Genomic DNA, 23706 nt, shown 5'->3' with positions numbered 1-23706 from the left:
AAAGTAATTACACACCAGGGAAATTACATGAGTATAAGGATATGGACATGAACGCTACGGGGCTGAGGTGAGTATCGAAGTGTTTAAGGGGTACAGGTCCGAATGCAGAGGTGAGGCAGAAGGAAAGGAGAATAGGGTGAGAGGATAGTTGGGGAAGCCTTCCTGGCAGAGATGTGATTTTAGTCAGGTTTAGGAGATGGGTAGAGTCCGTCAGATATGGAGGAGGAGTTCCAGGCTAGAGGGAGGGCTTGGGCGAGGGGTCGGCGGTGAGAAAGACGAGACTAAGTTACGGTGAATAGGTTGGCATTAGAAGAGTGAAGTGAGCGGGCTGGACTGTCTCCCCCGATTAGACTGTAAGCCCGTCAAAGGGCAGGGACTGTCTCTATCTGTTGCCGCCTTGTACATTCCAAGCGCTTAGTCCAGTGCTCTGCACATAGTAAGCGCTCAATAAATACTATTGAATGAATGAATGAATGAATAGTAGGAGATCAGTGAGGTAAATGTAGGAGGGAGAGAGCTGATTGAATGCCTTCATCTGGAGCCTTCTAGACTGTAAACTCTTTATTGGCAGGGAACATGTCTGCTAATTCTTTCGTGTTGTATTCTACCAAGAGCTTAGTACAGTGCTCTGCACATAATAATAATAATGTTGGTATTTGTTAAGCGCTTACTAGGTACCGAGCACTGTTCTAAGCGCTGGGGGAGATACAGGGTAATCAGGTTGTCCCACGTGGGGCTCACACACTTTTAATCCCCATTTTACAGATGAGGGAACTGAGGCACAGAGAAGTTAAGTGACTTGCCCACAGTCACACAGCTGACAAGTGGCAGAGCCAGGAGTAGAACTCATGACCTCTGACTCCGAAGCCCAGGCTCTTTCCACTGAGCCACGCTGCTTCTCCACATAGTAAGCACTTGATCAACACCATTGACTGACTGATTAAAGTTGATGGTGAGGAGCTTCTTCTCGATGCAGAGTTGGATGGGCAACCATTCTGAGGAATGGGGAGAGGCGTACAGAACAATTTTAAAGAAACTCAACTCAGGAGAAGCTCAACTCATGGGGCAAGGTAAGAAGGAGAGCGGGCTGGCTTAACAGAAGAGAAGCAGCGTGGCTCAGTGGAAAGAGCACGGGCTTTGGAGTCAGGGCTCATGAGTTCGAATCCCAGCTCTGCCACCTGTCAGCTGTGTGACTGTGGGCAAGTCACTTAACTTCTCTGTGCCTCAGTTCCCTCATCTGTAAAATGGGGATTAAGACTGTGAGCCCCACGTGGGACAACCTGATTCCCCTGTGTCTACCCCAACGCCTAGAACAGTGCTCGGCACATAGTAAGCGCTTAACAAATACCAACATTATTATTATTATTATTATTAACAGCCTATCGGCACAATTGTTTTTAGTTGAAGGTAAATGTGAAGGCTCTTGAGTCTTAAAATGCATTAGCAGGAGCTCTTCAAACAGTGAAGGGTTTTGCTTCCACACAGGTATCTGCCAACTCTGTGACAGTGAGGAGGGAGGGAGGGACAGAGGGAGAGGGAGAGAGAGATGAGTGGGTGGGAGTTGACAAGGAGGTTGAAGTGGCACGCACAGTTTCTACTTCAGAAATAAAAAAGAATTCTAATATGTTGCAGGTCCCTGAGCCTGAAAGAGATAAAAAAGATTTCAGGGATGAAGATCAGAAGGACAGTGACAGGAGGCACTGACTGTAAAGAAAGCTCCTTTTGGATGGGAAGCAGGCGGGTGCCTTGCTGCTCTCATGGTCTCCCGGATGCTTAGTACAGTGACCAGCACTCGGTAGTCGCTCAGTAAATGCCACCTACTAACTGGGTTCAGATCCTGACATATTTGGTATCGTACTCTAACAACATGGCAGAGGACTCACTAGTTATGGGCAGGGAATGTATCTGCTAATTCTGTTGTATTGTATTGGGAAGCAGCATGGCTCAGTGGAAAGAGCCCAGGCTTGGGAGTCAGAGATCATGGGTATGAATCCTGGCTCTGCCACTTGTCAGCTGTTTGACTGTGGGTAAGTCAGTTCACTTCTCTGGGCCTCAGTTCCGTCATCTGTACAATGGGGATTAAGACTGTGAGCCTCATGTGGGACAACCTGATTACCCTGTATCTACCCCAGCGCTTAGAACAGTGCTCGGCACCTAGTAAGTGCTTTACAAATACCAACATTATTATTATCATTACATTCCCAAGCGCTTAGTACAGTGTCCTGCACATAGCCAGGACTCAATAAATACCATTGATTGATGGACTGATTGGGAGCACTGCCAATGAATTCTGCCACCTAGGTATAACATTGCCTACTGATTCAAGGATTACCAAAAAAGAAGCTCACATCAAGAAATACCTTTATATTACATCCTGTTTATGGTAGGTTCTGCATAAGGAGGCAGCGTGGCCTAACGGAAGGAGCACGGGTCTGGGTGTTCGAGAGCACTGGACCCAGTTCTGCTCCTTTCCGTTTCCCTCAGGGAAAGTCATTTAATTTTCCTGGGTCTCAGTTTCCTCAGTAAAACAAGGATAGTTTTACTGCTCTCCCTCCCGCTTAGGATAATGAGCTCTGTGCACGATAGGGACTCTGTCCAATCTGTTTCCATCCCACAGCACAGGACAGTGCTTGGCACCAAGTAAACGCCGAAGAAATTCCATAATGATAATTAAGAAGTTCATCATCATGGTATTTGCTAAGTGATTACTATGTGCCAGGCATAGTGCTGGGGTAGATACAAGGTAATCAGGTTGGACATGTCCCACATGGAGTTCACAGTCTTAATCCCCATTTTACAGATGAAGCACAGACAAGTGAAGTGACTTTCCCAAGGACACCCGGCAGACAAATGGCTGAGCCAGGATTATCTCCTCCAAGAGGCCTTCCCTGACTAAGCCCTCCTTTCCTCTTCTCCCACTCTCCTTCTGCATCGACCTGAGTCGCTCCCTTTATTCATCCCCCATCCCAGTCCCATAGGACTTAACTCCACATCTTCCATTTATTTATACTAATGTCTGTCTCCTGCTCTGTCAGTTTGTTGTGGGCAGGGAATGGACCTGTTTATTTTTGTATGGTACTCTCCCAAGCGTTGAGTAGAGTGATTTGCACACAGTAGTGCTCAATATATACAGATGAATGATTAGAACCCAGGTTCTCTGACTCTCAGGCCCGAGACCTTTCCACTAGGCCACGCTGCTTCTCATCTGCCCAAAAGCAGCTCTCGTCCACGGCCGAGTGGGTTACTGGGTAGGTTCTAGGAACGGAAGGTTCGAGCCGTGGGCCCCACTGCAAACTGGAGCCATGCCGGCCCCGGACGCCACCGCCATGGAATGACGCCCACTTGGGGCCCGGAGACCCCAAGCCGCCACTGCTCTGGGGGGAGGGAAGCCGAGGAGGGAAATTCGGCCTGAGCTCGGACGGCGGAGTCGACGATGACGAGGAGCTAGTGCCCCGTCAGTATCGACGGATGAGCCTCGGGGCCGAGACTTAAGGGCCGAGGGAGACCCGGCGCGGAGGAATCGATTCTAGCGCAGGTGGCTGGCCTGATGCCACTGGGGCTCTTCCGTCCCTGCCCATCATAATCCTGCCGGGGTCTGGAGGCGGAAAGGGGCGCGGCAGATGGCGCGAGGCCCGTGGAGAACCATGAATGGCCGCAGTGACCACAGGGCAGGGTCGGAGCACCACAGCCCAGTGGGTGGTGGAGCCACTGTGGTTTCCGCTGCCTGTGCTGGCCAGCTGCTTCCCGGGATTTCCACTGGTCCCGCCGCCTCCCAGAACTCCCATGTGGCTCTAGGGACTCAGACCTTCTCCTCTGATGGCCCAGAGCCGAGGCTAGAACTCGGGTCTCCCAGTTCCCAGAGTTCCCGGATCCCTGGGCTCCCAGTGGGGTTGCCTAATAATAATAACAACAACAGTATGTGTTAAATACTTACTATGTGCTAGGACCATAGTACTACCACCCCTTCATCATTATTATTATTATTAATCAAGCAACTCGGGTTGGACCCAGTCCCTGTCCCACATGAGGCTCACGGTCTCAATCCTCGTATTACAGATGTGGCAAATGAGGCTCAGGGAAGTGAAGTGACTTGCCCAAGGTCACACAGAAGAGAAGTTGCAGAGCGAGATTAGAACTCTTAACTTCTGACTCCCAGGCCCGTGCTCTATCCACTAGGCCATGCTGCTTCTCTAGACAAATAGAACCCCGATAACATACATGAACAATACAGTGGGAACCTCATCACTTCTACAGAATGAATGGTTTTGGGGGTGGTGGGTTCCAATTTACTGGGTGGATACATCTAAGGGCTCCATGGGCCAGGGGAAGTGGACCAGAACCCGGGGGTCCAGTGTGACAGGACCCCACCGGGGGTGTGGTGGGGACCGGGGGAAGCAAGAGGAGTCGTTCCCTTGAACAAATGCCCAACAATTTCCAGCAATTTCCGGTTTCACGAGGCTAGAGCTGCATATCACGAGTCCGCCGTGAGCTAGACCTGACAGCGTCGCCTAGCGGAAAGAGCCCAGGCCTGGGAGTCAGAGGATCTGGGTTCTAATTCCGGCTCGGCCAATTGCCTGCGGTGTGACCGTGGACAGGTGTCACTTCACTTCTCGGTGCCTTAATCTCCCCCTCTGTACAATGGGGACCAGACAACCGATCTCCTCACTATTTAGACTGTGAAAGATGGGGTGCGTCTGATCTGATTATCTTGTACTTACCCCAGGACCTAGTACAGGGCTTGGGACATAGTAAGCACTTAACAAATACCATTATCAACATCATCATTATTCTGATTATTAGTAGTAAGCTGATTGTTCCGGGTCAGAGGCTAGCAAGCCGTTAGGGGCAGAGGTTAGCTGGACATTACGGGCCTGGACCCAGATGAACAAGACCGACGAGAGGCTAGCTGGACGTTATGAGTTAGAGGGCAGCCAGACGTTACAAGGCAGAAGCCAGCCAGACGTTATGGGTCAGAGCTTAGCCGGGCATTATTTGTGAGAGTGCAGCTGGATGATATGGATCACAGGCTAGCCACATATTATGGGCAAGAGGCTAGCTGGACATTACTGGTGAGAGCTTGGTCGGATGTGTCTGTTTATTGTTGTATTGTACTCTCCCAAGCGCTTAGTACAGTGCTCCGTACACAGTAAGCACTTGAAAAATACGATTGAATGAACGAATGTTAAAGGTCAGTGGCTAGCCAGGTGTAATTTGTCAGAGGCTAGCCAGACATTACAGGTGACAGGTTAGCTGGACATTTCAGCTGTGTGACTGTGGGCAAGTCACTTAACTTCTCTGTGCCTCAGTTACCTCATCTGTAAAATAAGGATTAACACTGTCTCACGTGAGACAACCTGATGACCCTGTATCTACCCCAGGGCTTTGAACAGTGCTCTGCACATAGTAAGCGCTTAACAAATACCAACATTATTATTATTATTATTATTATTATTATTACAGGTCAGAGGCTTGCCAGGCATTACAGGTCAGAGGCTAGCTGGATGCTAAAGGTCAGAGGCTAGCCGGATGTTACTGGTGAGAGGTTAGCCGGCCATTACAAGGTTGAAGTTAGCCAGATGTTATGGGCCAGAAGCTAGCCAGACGTTACAGGTGAGAGGTTAGCGAACATTACCGGTCAGGGGCTAGCCAGACATTACCTTCAACTGCTCAAGAGCAAATGGTGAGCCGTCTCGATGAAGATTCTGGATGATCTGCTCCACGCTCTCGGCTGAAAACAGACTAGAAAAGCGGAATGGCAATCAGTCCCGTGCCAACTCTGGGAAACCCAGGAGATCCATTTCCAGCTTTCCAGACAGGAAACGCTACAGAAGCTGACACCGGACCTTGCCGCTCACTGCCCGCAGGGTATGAACGTCCCGAGACTGGACGGACTTGTTTTCCACCCTCGAACCTGCCCTCCTCCTCTGAGAGAGACCTAGCCAGTCGTGAAGTCTAGGGCCCTGAGCCCCAACTTCCTTCCACTTGCTGGTCTGGCTCACGATCCCCCCACCCCCCACCCTCTGCGTTGCCCGGCGGGGACACACGCGGGAAGGACCGGAGGGTGGTGGAGGGGGCTGAGGGGACCGGGCCGGAGGGGACTGGCTGAGACGGAGGGGGTGGGATGGGGCGTGGAAGCCAACAAGCACCTGTTGATCTGGTCCTTGTGTGGCTCCAGGATGAACGGCTGGTCTCCCCCAGCTTGGCTCTGCGCGGGCAGAAAAGGAATAATAATAATCATTATGGTATTTGTTAAGTGCTTTCTATGTGCCAAGTACTGTTCTAAGCAGTGTGGTACATACAAGGTTATCAGTTTGGACAGTCTGCTGTGTGACCTTGGGCAAATCCCTTCACTTCTCTGGGTCTCAGTGTTCTCATCTGTAAAATGGGGATTAAGGCTGTGAACCCCATGAGGGACATGGACTTTTGCCCAAAGTGATTAGCTTGTATCTACCTCAGCGCTTAGCAAACAGTAAGCACTTAACAAATACCATTATTATTATTAATAATAATAAATCCAACAGGGAAAGCAGAAGCTGGTTGGTTACCTGGGCATGGTAATCATCCAGGATGCTGGCGACCTGCTCTTTGGATGGAGATTTCAATGCTACCAAATCCTTCTCCAGTGAAGCCAACTGAGAAATTTTTAAAAAAGGGATGAAGAAATTTTACATTTTTGCCAAAAAATGCTAACCAACTCCCAACCCCGAGTTTCCGAGGCATTCCAGAGTGCCCCAGAGGTCCCAGGAAGTAGATTGATGAAACTTTCTTCCCATCAGGTCCCCCACAAGACACGTTTCGAAGGAAAAAGTAAAGAGAGAGGGTGGCGTGCCACACCGGGCCCAAATCTGTCCACCCGGCCCTGGTCATCATTCACCCTCTGCCCGTTCCTAATCGTCCACCAGCAGCCCTTTGCCCCCAGCGCCTCACTCAGCTAGCTGGAAAGCCCACCCAGGGCAGGGGCTACTGGTGGGAGAGGTAGGTGAAGAGGCCCTGGGGCCCCCATCTGTATCCCAGGCATGGAGGTTTCTCGGGGAGTCAGAACTGAGCGGGAAATGGCGGAGCCACAGAAGGGATCCTCGACTCCCAACGGGGTGGTCCGAACAGTGTTTCTGGGGCTCGCTGGCCAAAGAGCACCAGGCCGAGTGCCCGGGAAAGGACCCCGGAAGTCACAGGAGCTCAGGACACAGTCCCGGATCCCCCGGAGCGATTCCTGCTGCACACCGCAGGCCGCAAGGGGCCAGGTAAGCAAAGGCCACGAAAGGCCAGAGGAGGCCAGGCCAGGTCGGACGAGGCCAGGGCAGGCCAGTAGAAGCCAGGGGAGGCTCTCACCTTCTCGGAATGGACGAAGTGTGTGGCGATTCCTCCCTTGAGCACATCTCTCCCTCTCAGCCGGAAGCCCGTGAGGGCAAGGAAATAGCCAAGCTTTCCCGGCAGCCGGGGCAGGAAGTAGCCTCCACCCACATCTGGGAACAGCCCTGCAGCCAAGGGAATCAGAAAAAACCCACTGGGCTCCCGGGCCAACTCATATCTTGCTTTCCACACAAGCTGCAGGATCAGTGTTCTAGTATCTATAGGGGGTTTTTTCATGGTATTCCTTAAGCGCTTACTATGTGCCAGGCACTGTTCTGAGTGCTGGGGTAGATACAAGCCAATCAGGTTGGACACAGTCCCTGTCCCACACGGGGCTCACAGTCTTAATCCCCATTTTACAGGTGAGGGAACTGAGGCCAAGAGAAGTGAAGTGACTTGCCCAAGGTCACACAGCAGACAAGTGGCGGAGCCAGGACTAGAACCTTCTGACTCCGCGGCCTGGGCTCCACCCATTAGGTCACACCGCTTCCCCAGTGCTGCGCCTAGACAGTAAATCAATCAATGGTATTTATTGATCAACTACTGTGGGCAGAGCCCTGTCCTAAGCGATTGGGCTCCTCCTGGCGCGGGAAGATTTGGCGGCCCCCGGTTCTTCGAGAACGCGGGTTCACGGCCCGATGGGCCCCCTGCTTACCTATCGCAGTCTCCGGCATAGCAAAAAGGGTCTTCTCTGTCGCCACTCGGAAGTGCCCATGGACGGAGAGGCCGACGCCCTGGGGAGAGAGGGCAGAGGGACAGCTTAGATTATGACACCAGAGGATATATATTTTGAAGACTTCATTCCCGGTCAGCAATTTGAACCCTGAAGAACCTGGACCCAGGCCTTCCGGGCCTCAGCACCGAGCCCATCCCGGCACCCAGGAGTCCTCCCGCTGACAGGCCCCTAGAACCGAAGGAGTTCGGAAGAGGAGTGGAGCGGAGCGGGGGGTGCTGGGGGGCCGGGGAGCCAAAGGGAGAAGCTGATGGTGTCCTCTTCCACCCCCACAACATCCTGAGTTCTGCCTTCTGCTCCCTGAAGCCCAACTCTGTCCACTGACAAACCCCACTCGTCAAGGACCCTCCGGATGCCACCCTCTTGCCGTCTCCCTTTGGGGGCTAGTGCTCGCTCAGTCTCCTTTACTAGGGACCTCTCTCTCGGCTCCTGCCACAACCAAGACGTTTATTTTACAGGACCACAGGAGCCACAGAAGCCCAGGACGCGATCCCGGCTCACCGGATCCGGCCAGGCAAGAGAAGGCCAGGTGAGGCCAGGCAACGTCGTCAAGATCCGCCCTTTCCTCTCCATCCGAACCGCTACCACGTTAGTACGATCACTCATCCTATCCCACCTGGATGACTGCATCAGCCTCCCTTCTGACCTCCCAACCTCCTGCCTCTTCCCACTTCAGTCCATACTTCACTCCGCTGCCTGGATTATCCTTCTACAAAAACATTCAGGTCATGTCCCCCCCACCCCCCTCAAAAATCTCCAGTGGTTGCCTATCCCCCTCCATATCACACAAAAATTCCTCACTATTGGCTTTAAAGCTGTCCATCACCTTGCTCCCTCCTACCTCACCCCCTTCTCTCCTACATCCCAGCCCGCACACTCCGCTCCTCTGGTGCTAACCTTTTCACTCTGCCTCCATCTTGACTGTTTCGCCGCCGACCCCTGGCCCTCGTCCTACCTCTGGCCTGGAACGCCCTCCCTCCTCAAATCCGCCAATCACTCTTCCCCTCTTCAAACCCTTACTGAAGGTATACCTCCTCCAAGAGGCCTTCCCAGACTAAGCCCCATTTTTCCTCTGCTTCCACTCCCTTCCACGTCACGACTTGCTCCCTTTGCTCTTCCCCCCTCCTTCCCCAACACTTATGCATATATCTATAATTCTACTTATTTGTATTGATGCCTGTTTACTTGTTTTGATGTCTATCTCCCCCTTTCTAGACTCTAAGTCCGATGTGGGCAGGGATTGTCTCTCTTTATTGCTGTATTGTACTTTCCAAATGCTTAGTACAGTGCTCTGCACACGTGAAGCATGCAATAAATACAACTGAATAAATGAAAGCCACAGGAGACTAGACAAGGTAGGATAAGGTCAGGACAGGTCAGTGCCCAGAGAGAGGAGTGAGGTCTGCCTGCTCCTAGGACCGATCCTACCACTCTGACTGAATGCAGCAACGTGGGCTGCCCACCCCCAGGGCTGACCATCTAGTTTAGAGGCGCTGGGGTCCACCACCATGGTGCTGTTCCCATTACCCCTGCCGCCTGGGTGCCTTTTGCCCTGGAGGGCAGAAATAAGAATAATAATTGTGGCATTTTATAGTAAGTGCTTACTATATGCCAAGCACTGTTTCAAGTACCAGGGTAATCAGTTTGGATTCAGTCCCTGTCCCAAACATGCTAGGAGCTTTAATTCCCATTTTCCAGAAGAGGGAACTGAGGCCCAGAGAAATAAAGTGACTTGCCCAAGGTCAGGAGGGAGTGGGAGAAGAGGAAAGGAGGGCTTAGGAAAGGCTTCTTGTAGAAGATGTGTTTAGTACAGTGCTCCGCACAGAGTAAGCAATCAGCACTTGGGGAAGCAGCATGACCTAGTGGATAGAGCACAGCAGACATGTGGAAAAGCTGGGATTAGAACCCATGTCCTCTGGCAAGCAGGCCCACACTCTTTCCACTAGGCCATGTTGCTGCGGGGCTTTGCCGGTACCGGACTGTGGTCCCCCTGGCCTGGCCCGGCCCGGCCCAGCCATCCCCGTTTGACTCCGGCCCCGAGCGACGCAAAGGGCCGAGGCTTTGACCCAATCCCAGCTTCCTCCAGGGCCAGCGGGGGAGAGGGACAGGCCTGTTCTGGTGTTCAAGGGACCCATGTGTGTTGGTTTGTCCACTGCATGTGCGACCAACCACATGTGACTCGTGAACGCCAGGCAGCCTGGCCTGCGGATTACAAAGAGCGAAATGGTCTCCGGCCCAGACCCTTGGGCGCACCTGGGAATGGTCCCTCCCACGGTCCAGGCCGTGGGTGGTGGTGTTGACAAAGGAAGCGGACAGGGCTGGGCTCGGGAATCAATCGATCAATCAATCAATGGTATTCATTCATTATCATCATCATCATCAATGGCATTTAATCATAACTGTGGTATTTGTTAAGACCTAACTATAATCATAATAATGTTGTTATTTGTTAAGCGCTTACTATGTGCAGAGCACTGTTCTAAGCGCTGGGGTAGAAACAGGGTAATCAGGTTGTCCCACTTGAGGCTCACAGTTAATCCTCATTTTACAGATGAGGTAACTGAGGCACAGAGAAGTGAAGTGACTTGCCCACAGTCATACAGCTGACAGGTGGCAGAGCTGGGAATCGAACCCACGACCTCTGATTCCCAAGTCCGGGCTCTTTCCACTGAGCCAGGCTGCTTCCCCTAACTATGTGTCAGGCACTGTCCTGAGTGCTGGGGTAAATACAAGGTATTCAGGTTTGGACACAGTCCCCGTCCCACATTGGGCTCACAGTCTTAATCCCCATTTTACAGATGAGGTAACTGAGGCCCAGAGAAGTGAAGCGACTTGCCCAAAGTCACCCAGTAGACACATGGTGGAGCAGGGACTGGAAGCCAGGTCCTTCTGACTCCAAGGCCCGGGCTGTATCGACTAGGCCAGGCTGCTTCCCGAAAGCCGAGTGCTGACTGTGTGCAGAGCACTGTACTAAGCACATCTCTTCCAAGAGGCCTTCCCTGACTAAGCCCTCCTTTCCTCCTCTCCCACTCCCTTCTGTGTCCCCTCTCCCAGCCCCACAGCACTTATCTCCATATCTGACATTTATTTCTATTAATGTCTGTCTCCCCCTCTAGACTGTCAGCTCGTTGTGGGCAGGGAATGTGTCTGTTTATTGTTCTACTGAACTCTCCCAAGTGCTTAATACAGTGCTCTGCACGCAGTAAGCACTCAATAAATACGGCTGAATGAATGAATGAATGAAGGAATGAATGAACTAAGCCTTTGGGAGAGTCCACTATAACAGAGTTGGTAGACCCGTTGCTTGACCACACGGTCTGGGTTGGGGCCAGGGTCGGGCTGGGGGTTGGAGCAGGGCAACCTCCGACGACTATCTTTGCTTGGGCCCAGCAAGGGGCGCGATGGATATAGTACGGCTCACTTTGTGTGGGGGCAGGTGGTCAGCAACGGGCCGGGACAAGGGTCCGGGGGAGCACGGGTCGGTGTGGAGAATGGCTCACCCAGCCCCCCTCCCACACCACTCCGCCCGTCTCACTTCTCCCCCTCCCCAAAACACTCTAAACCCAATGTCCACCGCTGGGTGCGATCACGGATCTCAGCGGCTGCGGAGGAAAGCCCGGCGGGTCGGGGGGAGGACTGTGAGCACGTTGTGGGCAGGGAATGTATCTGGTTGTTGTTCTAGTGCACTCTCCCAAGCGCTTATTACAGTGCTCTGCACACAGTAAGCACTCAACAAATACTATTGAAAGAGGTAGGGCAGTGCTCTATCCACTAGACCACCCTGCTCCCCATTCAACACTTCATTCTGCAGCTCTCTTCTTTCCTCCGTTAGCCACCGTGGAGGTTTGATATTAAGCACTTTCATTCCTGGGCAAACTCTCTTGCTAATGGCTTCCTATTTTCCTTTTCTCCGTCAAGATCTTAGAAGAGTGGGACAGCTCGGTTTCCTGCCAACTTTACAAAAGAACATCTCTAAGGAGTTTTGGCAGTGCTTTTATCCTGATGTGAAAGAGCATTTCTCTGCCTGAATATTAATGCTTTCTGGAGATCACTGTGTTCAAGGTAACAGTCGGCTTTTATTCTAAATGGACTTTTCACCTTCCCTTTCACCACTACAGAGAGTGATTTCTGAACTCTTTGCTCAGGAGGGAAGAGACATCACTGATGATGATGACGATGATAATAATACTGATTGTGCTATTTGTTAAGCACTCGCTTGGTATATGCCAAGCACTGTACTAAGCCCTGGGGTAGATAAAAGATCATCAGGTCACACTCTAAGTAGGAGGGAGAACAGGGATTGAATCCCCATTTTTCAGATGAGGGAACTGAGGCATAGAGAAGTTAAGTGACTCGCCCACGGTCACACTGTAGGTAAGTGGTGGAGCCGGGTGAGAACCCCAGTCCGCCGACTCCCAGGCTCGTGCTCTTTCTACTAGGCCATGCTGCCTCTCTGCCTCTCATTACAAGCCTGAAAGAAAGTCAAAGATCAGAGGTCCTGGGAAGATTAGCTTTAGGTCAATTCAAAGAGACCCTGGACCCGAGTCGGTGTAGACCCGCTGAAGATCCTGAACCCAGGCTGCTGAAGACATGGCCAAGGCCCCTGGATCTGGATTGGTGTGGACAAGGCGAAGGCTCCTGAACCCGGTTGGTTGGTGCAGACACGATGAAGTCCCTAGACCCAAGCTGGTGTGGACATGGTGAAGGTCCTTGGCCTTGGTTGGTGTAGACACGGTCAGGTCCCTGGACCTGGGCAGGTATGGATGTGGCAAAGGTCCCTTGACCCTCGCAGATGCTGAAGCAGCCAAGACCCCTGGACCTGGACTTGTTGTAGGCCTCGTGAAGGTCCTGAACCCAGGCTACAGTAGACAAGGTCAAGGTCCGTGGATCCGGGACAGCGTAGATCCGGTGAGAGGCCTGAACCCCGGCCTCAGTGAAGGTCCCTGGCCCGGGGTTGGTGTGGACGTGGCGAAGGTCCTTGGACCTGGTCAGTGTGGACACGGCGAAGGTTCCTGAACCCGGTTGGCATAGACACGATGAAAGGCCCTGGACCGGTGTTGGTGAGAACATGACGGAAGGTCCCTGGACCGGGAATGGTGTAGACCTGGTGAGGGTCCTGAACCCACGATGGTGTGGACTCAGCGAAGGTCCCCGGACCAGGGCTGATGTAGACGTGGTGAAGGTCCCTGGACCTGGTCAATGTAGGCACGGTGAAAGTCCCGGGAACTGGGCTGGTGTGGACACGGCGAAGGCTCCTGAACCCAGATGGGAGTGGTCCCGGCAATACCACGGGCTCTCTCGAAGCGGAACGGTAGAGCAGGAGGCCAATCTAAATGTGGAGCCCGGGGATCTGGGGCTGGGAGCTACAGTTATTTCTGGAAACTCCATCCTTAGGTGGAAGAAGCAATTTTCTCTGGGTCCAGGGTCCTAATTGGCCATTTTCCTCCTCCTCCAGCAGCAGAGCAGCAGCAGCAACAGCAGCGCACGTTACTATAAATACAAACCTTCTTCCGGGGATCAAACACGCAGTCCGTCGGTGACTCAACCGTGAATTGTTATTCCGCCGGCACCATGCTGAACAGAATAATAGTCGCACTTCGAAACGGGCCTGAGGAAACGGAGCATTCTCTGCTGCTGTTTCATCGCTCTGACAGTGACCGGAGAGGGTTGGAGGCGGGATGTGTGGGAGCAGGGGCACCTCACGAAGCACGGCCCATCCCAAGACCGGGTGGCTGCCACGGTCATTCTGTCGGTGGAAGTAGCGGGAGCCCCGGGACCGAGGTCCGGAGCTGCTGGGTCAATCCGGTCCTCGTTCCGTTCCCGTGATTCCTGCTGGGCGGCAGCTGAAAGGGCAGAGCCCAGTTTCCTGCTGAAACCCAGACGACACCAGATCCCGGGCAGGGTCCCTGGGGTGTCCAGTGCACCCCTGTCCTCCCCTGTCCATCGTCCAGGTTGGGACCCCTGAGGTGAGCAGGCCCGCGAACCCTCTGCCTTCCAGTTGCCCTCTGGCCCCGGGCGACCCGACCCGAGTGACGGCCACTGGGGCTCTCCCCCGGTGCGGGTGGACAGAGCGTACCCGGAGCTCCCCGCAGCAAAGGAAGCATCTCTGCCCGCTGGGCCTCAGCCCCCGGGCCTGGAGCGGCACCTTCTGGGGAACCGGCGCCCCTGGGTGTCTCCCCAGGGTTCTCCCCAAATCTCACGTTAGGGGCTCGTCACGCTGCCGTTCCTGAGGTATCCCACGCCACTGGCATAGTGGGGCGGACGGTTATTAATAATTATTATAATGGTATTTGTTAAGTACTTACTATGTCCCAGGCACTGTTCTAAGCACTGGGCTAGGTACAGGATAATCGGGTTGGACACAGTCCCTGTCCCACATGGGATTCACAATCTTAATCCCCATTTTACAGATGAGGAAACGGAGGCCCAGAGAAGTGAAGTGACTTGCCCACGGTCACAGAGCAGCAGACAAGTGGTGGAGGCGGGACTAGAACCCAGGTCCTTCTGACTCTCAGACCTGTGGTCTATCCACTAGGCCACGCTGCTCGCGGGCCCCCGGACACGGAGTCAAACCCGTTCTCGGGCGGGATTAGGTTTGTGTGGACACGGAGCTCCCGCTGCTGGGTTTTGCCCCCGGGGGCAGGTGGGACTGGAGAGGCCAGTCCGGACCTGACTGCGGGCCCGGCCAGGTGGGCGTGCTTGCCTTCCGCAACCACTGGACCTCTCTGTCCCACACTTGGGTCCCAGGCATCCTCGGGAATTTCTGGGGAAGTCCCGCTTCTTTCTGGCTGGCAGGGGCCCAGCGGGTGTGGGCATCCGTCCATCAAGTCATTTACCTGCTCTGTGCCTCAGTTTCCCTACCTGTAAATTGGGGATTCAATTCCTACTTAGCCCGTGAACCCCACATGGGACGGGCATGGTGTCCAACCTGATTATCTTGTATTCATTCACTCATTCAATCGTATTTATTCTCTAATAATAATAATGTTGGTATTTGTTAAGCGCTTACTATGTGCCGAGCACTGTTCTAAGCGCTGGGGTAGACACAGGGGAATCGGGTTGTCCCACGTGGGGCTCACAGTCTTAATCCCCATTTTACAGATGAGGTAACTGAGGCACTGAGAAGTTAAGTGACTTGCCCAAAGTCACACAGCTGACAAGTGGTAGAGCCGGGGTTCGAACCCATGACCTCTGACTCCAAAGCCCGTGCTCTTTCCAGTGAGCCACGCTGCTTCTCTCTATCCTAGTGCTCAGTACGGAGCGCGACACGTCAATCAGTCGACGAACCAGTGGTATTCACCGAGTGCCTACTGTGTGCAGAGCACTGCACTAAGCGCTAGCGAAAGTATACTATGACAGAGTTGGTAGACGTGACCCCTGTCACAAGGAGCAACATGGCCTAGTGGGTAGAGCGTGGACCCGGAAGTCAGAAGGACTTGGGTTCTAATCCCAGCTCCACCACAGGTCTGCTGTGTGACCTTGGTCAAGTCACTTCACTTCTTTGGCCCTCAGTGACCTTGCCTGTTCAAAATGGGGACCGAAAGTATAAGTTCCATGTGAGACATGATGTATCCAACCGCATGTGATTAGTACAAATCAGCACTTAGTAGAGAAGCAGCGTGGCTCAGTGGAAAGAGCCCGGGCTTGGGAGTCAGAGGTCATGGGTTCTAATCCCGGCTCGGCCGCTTGCCAGCTGGGTGACTCTGGGTAAGTCACTTAACTTCTCTGTGCCTCCATTACCTCATCTGTACATTATTAAAATGGGGATTAAAAACTGTGAGCCCCACGTGGGACAACCTGATCACCTTGTATACCCCAGCGCTTAGGACAGTGCTTTGCACATAGTAAGCACTTAACAGATACCACCATTATTATTACAGGGGCTGGCACATAATAAGCACTGAAAAAATATCATTAAAAAATGAGCTTACAATCCACAGGAGGAGACAGACACAAAAATAGATCAAGGATAGGAAGGCAGTAGAGCATAAGAATATTTGTATAAGTGCTGTGGGCCTGGGGGGAGTATTAAAGTGCTTAGGGGGTATGCAGCCAAGTGCATAGTCAACGCAGAGGGGTGGGTAGATGGGAGAAAATAAAGGGCTTAGTCAGGGAAGGCCTCTTGGAGATGGGATTTTAAAGGACAGTTTTGAAGGTGGGGAGGGTGATGATCTGACAGATACGAAGGGAGAGGCAATTCCAGGCCAAAGGAAGAATATAGGCACGAGGGGCTGGTGGCAAGAAAGGTGAGATCGAGGTAAAGTACATATCTGTCATTTACTTATTTCTATTTATTTATTTATTTCTATTCGTGTCTATCTCCCCCTCTAGACTGTAAGCTCGTTGTGGGCAAGGAATGTGTCTGTTATATTACTTTCCCAAGGGCTTAGCACCCTTAGAGAAGCAGCGTGGCTCAGTGAAAAGAGCACGGGCTTTGGAGTCAGAGGGCGTGGGTTCAAATCCCGGACTGGCCACTTGTCAGCTGTGTGACTTTGGGCAAGTCACTTAACTTCTCGGTGCCTCAGTGACCTCCTCTGTAAAATGGGGATTAAGACTGTGAGCCCCACGTGGGACAACCTGATTCGCCTGTGTCTACCCCAGTGCTTAGAACAGTGTTCGGCACATAGTAAGCGCTTAACAAATAACATTATTATTATCATTATTACCGTGCTCTCCACACAGTAAACGCTCAATAAATACGACCGATTGTCCGACTGATTGACTGACAGAGGATACACTGGTGTTAGAGGAGCAAAGTGTGAGGGTTGGGCTGTAGTAGATCAGTGAGGTGAGGTAGGAGGGGGAGAGCTGCTTGAGTGCCTTCAAGTCGATGGCCAGGAGTTTCTCTTTGATGCAGAGGTGGATGTGGACAGGTAACTAAGTCAAGTGCTTAGTACAGTGCTCTGCACAGAGTAAGTGCCCTAAATACCATTGATTGACTGATGGGCAGTCACTGGAGGTTGTAGGGGAGTGGGGAGAGGTGAACGGAACATTTTCTCAGGAAAATGATCTCGGCAGCAGAGTGAAGTATGGAAAGGAGGCAGGGAGGTCAGCGAGGAGGCTGATGCAGTAATCAAAGAGGATAAGTGCCTGGATCAGCACGTCAGCAATTTCGATGGAGAAATAAAAGGGAGGACTCCAGAGATCCTGGAATGGTAGAACCCGACAGGATTTGGTGACAGATTGAATGTGTGGGTTGAATGAGGGAGATGAGTCATGGATAACGCCAAGGTTATGGGCTCGTGAGACGGGGGGATGGTGGTGCCGTCTACGGTGATGGGAAAGTCACGGGGAGGGCAGGGTTTGGGTGGGAAGATGAGGAGTTCCTTTTTGGATATGTTAATTTTGAGGTTGTTGGCGGGACATCCAAGTAGTGATATCCGGAGGCAGGAGGAAATGAGAGACTGTGGAGAACCAGAGTGGTTGGGGCCGGAGAGATAGATGTAGGAATCACCCACATAGAGGTCGCAGTTGATGACATGGAAGCAAATGAGTTCTTCAAGGGAGTGGGTGCAGACGGAGAATAGAAGAGGACTCAGAACTGAACCTTGAGGGACCCCCGCTGTCAGAGGGTGAGAGGCAGAGGAGGACCTTGTGCTAAAGGTCCTCAGAGGAGAAGAGAGTTAGGAGGAGAACCAGGACAGGACAGGGAAACAGTGAAGTCTGAAGTTGGATAATGTTTCCAGGAGAAGGGGTTCGTCCACGATGTCGAAAGCAGCCGAGAGGTCGAGGAGAATTAAAATAGAGTAGAGGCCATCAGATTTGGCAAGAAGATCACCGGTGACCTTAAAGAAAGCAGTTTCTGAAACGGCAAGAGGGCGGAAGCCGAATCGGAGGGAGTAGAGGCAAAAATTGGAGGAGAATAAGTGAAGACAACGGGCGCAGTCTCAAGGGATCTGGAAAGGAATGGTAGGAGGGAGACGGGGCAATAACTGGAGGGAGCCGTGGGGTCAATTAATTGAATGCTTACTGTGCACTGTATTGAACGGTTGGGAGAGTCCGGTCCAACAGAGGCGGTAGGGTTGATCCCGGCCCACAAAGGGATATCCGACCAGCCCGTGCTCCGGTGACGTGATGTGACGTGACACGACGTGACGTGGCCCGAGTCTGGGCGCTCCCAACTTCGACACGGGACCAGCGAGCATCGCTGGGCCAAGCGAGGAGAAAATCGGGGGGGCAGGGAGGATGACGGGCTTGTACGGGTGCTAGCCATCAATCAATCAGTGATATTTATTGGGTGCTTACTGGGGGTGCAGAGCAATCAATCAGTCAATCAATTATAGTTATTGATTACTTTGTGCGCAGAGCAATCAATCGATCGATCGTAGTTATAGAGCACTTACTGTGTGCACAGCACTGTGCTGGGTGCTTGGGAGAATACAATATACCAGAGTTGGTAGACAGGTTTTCTGACCAAAGGGCACTTGCAGTCTAGAAGGGGATACAGACATTAATATAAATAAATTCCAGATATGTGCATAAGTGTTGTGGGGCTCAGGGTGGGGGTGAATAACGAGTGCTTAAAGGGGATAGAGCCAAGGGTCTAGGCAGTGAAGAAGGGAGAGGGAAAAGAGTAAGGGAAAAGAGGCTGCACTGGGGAAAGCCTCTTGGAGGAGATGTGATTTGAATAAGGATTTGAAGGACGGGAGAGTGGTGGTCTGACTTATAGGGCTCCCAGGCTATCTCGGCGGTGAGATAGCTGAGATCGGGGCAGAGGGAGCAGGCTGGGGCTAGAGGAGCGAAGTGTGCGGGTCGGGCCGGAGTAGGAGGCTGGTTGAGGTAAGGTAGGACGGGGCAAGCTAACTGAGCGTTTTCAATCAGTCAAGCAACCATTGGTGTTTACTGGGCACTTACTATGTGCAGAGCACTGTACTAAGCACTTGGGAGAATACAACGGTATCAGTGGAAATGCTCCCTACCCATATGGAGTGCTCAGTACGGTGCCAGGTCCCCTCTAAGTGCAGCTGATGGATCGGCTGATTGACTGATTAATAAGCTGATGGATAAAGGCTTGCCCAGCCCTCTATTTTTACCCCAAAGTCCAGCCCAAGGAGGAGGAGGAAGAGAGACAGGAAGTCTAAACCAAAACACAAGGTTTGGGCTCCACCTACTGGATTCTGCCAGGTCTCTTGACCGGAAAAAAACATTTCTAACTTTGCTCTCCCCTGCAGAGCGAGTCTTTGATTCTCACCTTCCCCAACACCCCAGATGGGAAGACGGTTTCTGCTAAGCCCTCTCCCTCCTCCCCCTGCTCTGAGGATTCCCAAGGGGAAGAAAGAGTGGGAACCGGGCATCACCAAACTCTCCTGCTCTACATCCGGTGGAAGCCCCCACCCACTAAAATCCCTCCATCCCCAGAAAACCTGAAACTACGGCTCCGCCTGGGAGGGATGGAGAGCGGCCCTGGCACCAAGCACGGCGTCCGCCACAGCACCCTAAACCCGGGCTGCAACCGTCTGCCCCCGCAACCGTAAGAGTCCCGGACCAAATCATTCGGGACCAGGCGACGGAAGGGCGGACCTTTGGACTGCTCAACCGGTGAGGTGGCAGGGTGGATGTGCCCAAGGGTTGGCGCTCCAGGTTGGCAACCACGAGATGAGGGCAAAACCGTGCTCTACGTTTCCGTGTCCGATTGAAGGGATACTAGCACCCCGACTGGGCTGGGGGTGCTCTGTAGCCGCTGCGCAGAGACACCAGGGGTCTGGGCCGGGCACGCCTGCCTGCTGATGCGGGGACGTCCGCGCCGTCCCCCATGTGTCTGGGCTGGGCATGCCTGCCCGCTGTGATGATAGGGGGGATGTCCGTGCCATCCCCAGAGGATCTGGGCCGAGCACGCTCGCCTACTGTGATGGGGGACAATCTGTCCCCATTGAAGCCACGAGTATGGCATTCCAGGATGCCCTGAGGTGCAGCGAGGAACGGAAAGAGGAGCTTGAGTCTCCGTCTGACTAAATGCTAGCGACCGGGACCTCGGCTGAGCTGTTTTGCTCATCCTTTACTTCCTTAGGTTACTATTGTATCCCTTTTGTATGCCACCCTGCGGGCTCTCGTTCATCCTTCATTCAGAGAAGCAGCATGGCCTAGTTGACAGAGCACGGAACTGGGAGTCAAAAGGACTTGGGTTCTAATCCCTGCTCGGCCACTTGTCGACTGTGTGACCTTGAGCGAGTCACTTCACTTCTCTGTGCCTCAGTCACCTCATCTGTAAAATGGGGAAATGTGAGCCCTATGTGGGACGGGGACTGTGTCCAACCTGATTTGCTCGTGTCCACCCCAGTGCTTATTACAGTGCCTGGCGCATAGTAAGCGCTGAACAAACACCACAATTATTATTATTATTGTTATTCTTGACTCTCAGAATCCAAAACGACCCCAGTCCTGACTCTTCCCCTTTGAGGTTGGTCAGTTATGAGGGTCCAGTACATTGCCAGCACATGGCTCAGCACATGACTCAGCACAGCACCCAACTCAGTGGCCAGTACCGGGCTCAGCAGAGCACCCAGCATGTTGAGACCGTGAGCCCCACATGGGACGGGAACCGTGTCCAACCCGACTTGCTTGTATCCACCCCAGTGTTTAGTACAATTCCTGGCACATAGTAAGCGCTTAATAAACACCATAATTATAATAATTATTATTATTATGCGGCCCAGTTCGGGGCTCGGTACAGTGCCAAACTGCCAGAAAGATAGAAGTGCTACTTACACCGCCCATGGTGATTCCATCGATGAGCGCTACGTACGGCTTCCGACAGGAGCCTAAGAGAGACGGAGTCACGGTTAGTGTTGAGATTCCAGACGCTCTTGGAATGAACTTCTCCCAACGTCTCTGGGGTGGGCACAGATTTACGCCACGCTAAGCTGCCAGATGCCGTCCTGGTTCGTAGCCGACCGAGCCCCACCGTCGAACGCCATGCTCCCCATCTTCGGTGTCCTACTAAAATCATGTCTCCTCCAGGAATCCTTCCCTGACTAACCTCTCATCTCCCCACCCTGTTTCCCCTCCTGCTGCCTCACTTCCACGTCTCATCCCCTAACCACTTAGGGACTCATCCCACACGAACCCCACGATATTTAGGTGCGCATTCTTACGCCCGTGGCTTCCCATACCTGTAACTTATTTTAATGGCAGTCTTTCCGACTAGCCTGTAAGCTCCGTGAGGACAGGGATCGCGTCTCCTAACACAATCAATCAAAACTCTGTTGTCCTCTCCCAAGGGCTCAGTCCAGTGCTCTGCACAGAGTAGAGTCACTTAACTTCTCGGTGCCTCAGTTGCCTCATCTGTAAAATGGGGATTAAGACTGTGAGCTCCACGTGGGACAACCTGATTCCCTTGGGTCTACCCCAGCGCTTAGAACAGTGCTCGGCACATAGTAAGCGCTTAACAAATACCAACATTATTATTATTATTATTACTGGAAGCTCCTTGGGGGTGGGGATTGTATCTGCAAACAGTATTGTCCTCTCCCAAGCGGTGAGTACAGTGCTTCGTTCAGAGTCAGCGCTCAATTTTGGTTTTGGGTTTTTTTTATGGTATTTGTTAACTGTTTACTGTATGTCAAGCACTGTTCTACGCGCTGGGGTAGAAACAAGTTAATGAGGCGGGACATAGTCCCTGTCCCACCTGGGGCTCACAGTCCAGGTAGGAGGGAGAATGGGTATTGAATCCCCATTTTGCAGTTGAAGAAACTGAAGCCCAGAGAAGTGAAGTGACTTGCCCAAGGTCACGCAGCAGATAAGTGAAGGAGCTGGAATTAGAACCCAGATCCTCTGGCTCCCAGGTCTGTGCCTCATCCGCCATGCCACGCTGCTTAAATCAATCACTACTACTGATCGGAAATAATTGAGAAAAACTATGGGAAGAAATGAGTGCTCTGAAAAGGACATAACGTGTCCAGTTGTCCTCTGCTATAATAACAATAATAATAATGAAGGTGCCTGTTATTAATAATAATAAAAACTGTGGTATTTGTTAAGCACTTACTATGTACTGTACTAAGCACTGGGGCAGATACAAGTTAATTGGGTTGGTTGCAATTAAGGCTTGCATTTCCCCATTTTCCAGATGAGGGAACTGAGGCACAGAGAAGTTAAATGACTTGCTCGAAGTCATACAGCAGACCAGTGGCGGAGCCGGGATTAGAACCCAGGTCCTTCTGACTCTCCGGCCCGTACTCAACCATCACTATGTGCCAAAAACTGATCTAAGCGCTGGGATAGATACAAGTCAATTGGGTAGGTCACAGCCCCTGTCCCACGTAGGGCTCACAGTCTAAGTAGAAGGGAGTAGGATTGAATCCCCATTTTCCAGATGAGGGAACCGAGGCCCAGAGAAGTGAAGTAACTTGCCCGAGGTCACCCAGCAGACGAGTGGCAGAGCCAGGATCGGAACCCAGGTTCTCTGACTCCCAGGCCCGGGCCCTTTCCGCTAGGCCACACTGCTTCTCACTCTCTCATATCTCTAGAAGGTGGTGTTCATAGGTCCGGTTCCCGCCTATTGCTGTTGATCCTGTCGAAGGGTAAAGTCTTCCCCGCCAGCTGGGGTGAAAAGCAAGCAGAGATTCTGGGAATGGGAGGCAACGGGGGGAGGAGGAGGGGCCTGGGAGGTGGGGGAGGAGAAGGAGCGGGCATGGAGGAGCGAGCTGGGAATTTGGCCCTAGGTTCATTCATTCAATAGTATTTATTGAGTGCTTACTATGTGCGAAGCACTGTACTAAGCGCTTGGAATGTACAAATCGGCAACAGATAGAGACAGTCCCTGCCCTTTGCCGGGCGCACGGTCTAATCGACGGGCTTACAGTGAATACGTGGGTGGAATGAAAGGGCTGAGTTGAGGACAACGGGCTTGTGAGCTAGGGAAGATGGTGGTGTTGTCTACAGTGATGGGAAAGACAAAGGGAGGACGGGGTATGGGGGGGAAGCCAACTCTTTATACATTTTGGCCCCCCTCTGCCCACCTCAAGTATGGACCAGCATGGCCCGGTGGATCCAGGATCAGAAGGTCGTGGGTTCTAATCCCGGCTCTGCCACTTGTCTGCTGTGTGACCTTGGGCAAGTCACTTCACTTCTCCGTGCCTCAGTTCCCTCGTCCGTAAAATGGAGTTTGAGACTGTGAGCCCCTATATGGGACAGGGACCGTGTCCAACCTGATTAGCTTGTACTGGTGCCCTCCAGTTGCCCGCCCTGTTCCTGCTGCAGAGGCAGCAGGCTCAGCGCGGGCAGCGCTCACCGCCCGACTGCGCCTCGCGGCTGGCGCCGGGGACCTACCGATGGCGTGGTTCAGCATGTACTCCTCCCGGAAGAAATCTTGAGCCAGGCTCTGCTTGGCCTTGCCGGCTTCCGTGACAGCTGGCGGAAAGGAACGGAAAACAGTTAGTTCATTCATTCAATAGTATTTATTGAGCGCTTACTATGTGCAGAGCACTGGACTAAGCGCTTGGAATGGACAAATCGGTAACAGATAGAGACAGTCCCTGCCCTTTGACGGGCTTATGGTCTAATCGGGGGAGACGGACAGACAAGAACGATGGCAATAAATAGAATCGAGGGGATGAACATCTCATTGAAACAATAGCAAATAAATAGAATCAAGGCGATGTACATTTCATTAACAAAATAAACAG

General features: G+C 52.5%; 1 protein-coding gene across 2 annotated transcripts in view; it reads right to left on the bottom strand.

The window, feature by feature from the left end:
• The window catches only part of HIBCH (3-hydroxyisobutyryl-CoA hydrolase), a 42054-nt gene that overhangs the window by 4348 nt on the left and 14000 nt on the right, over positions 1–23706 (bottom strand). For both annotated transcript variants that reach the window (XM_029069161.2, XM_029069160.2), the window contains exons 5-11: positions 23351–23431; positions 20789–20841; positions 8006–8084; positions 7330–7475; positions 6546–6632; positions 6147–6205; positions 5658–5739 (exon numbers count right to left, since the gene is read on the bottom strand). In XM_029069161.2, coding sequence (XP_028924994.1) covers positions 5658–5739; positions 6147–6205; positions 6546–6632; positions 7330–7475; positions 8006–8084; positions 20789–20841; positions 23351–23431 — 587 coding nt within the window. The remainder of the gene's footprint in view (positions 1–5657; positions 5740–6146; positions 6206–6545; positions 6633–7329; positions 7476–8005; positions 8085–20788; positions 20842–23350; positions 23432–23706) is intronic.

The sequence above is a fragment of the Ornithorhynchus anatinus genome, chromosome 7 (assembly GCF_004115215.2).
Source record: "Ornithorhynchus anatinus isolate Pmale09 chromosome 7, mOrnAna1.pri.v4, whole genome shotgun sequence".
In the NCBI taxonomy this organism is placed as follows: domain Eukaryota; kingdom Metazoa; phylum Chordata; class Mammalia; order Monotremata; family Ornithorhynchidae; genus Ornithorhynchus; species Ornithorhynchus anatinus.
This window is presented reverse-complemented; position numbering and strand designations above follow the sequence as displayed.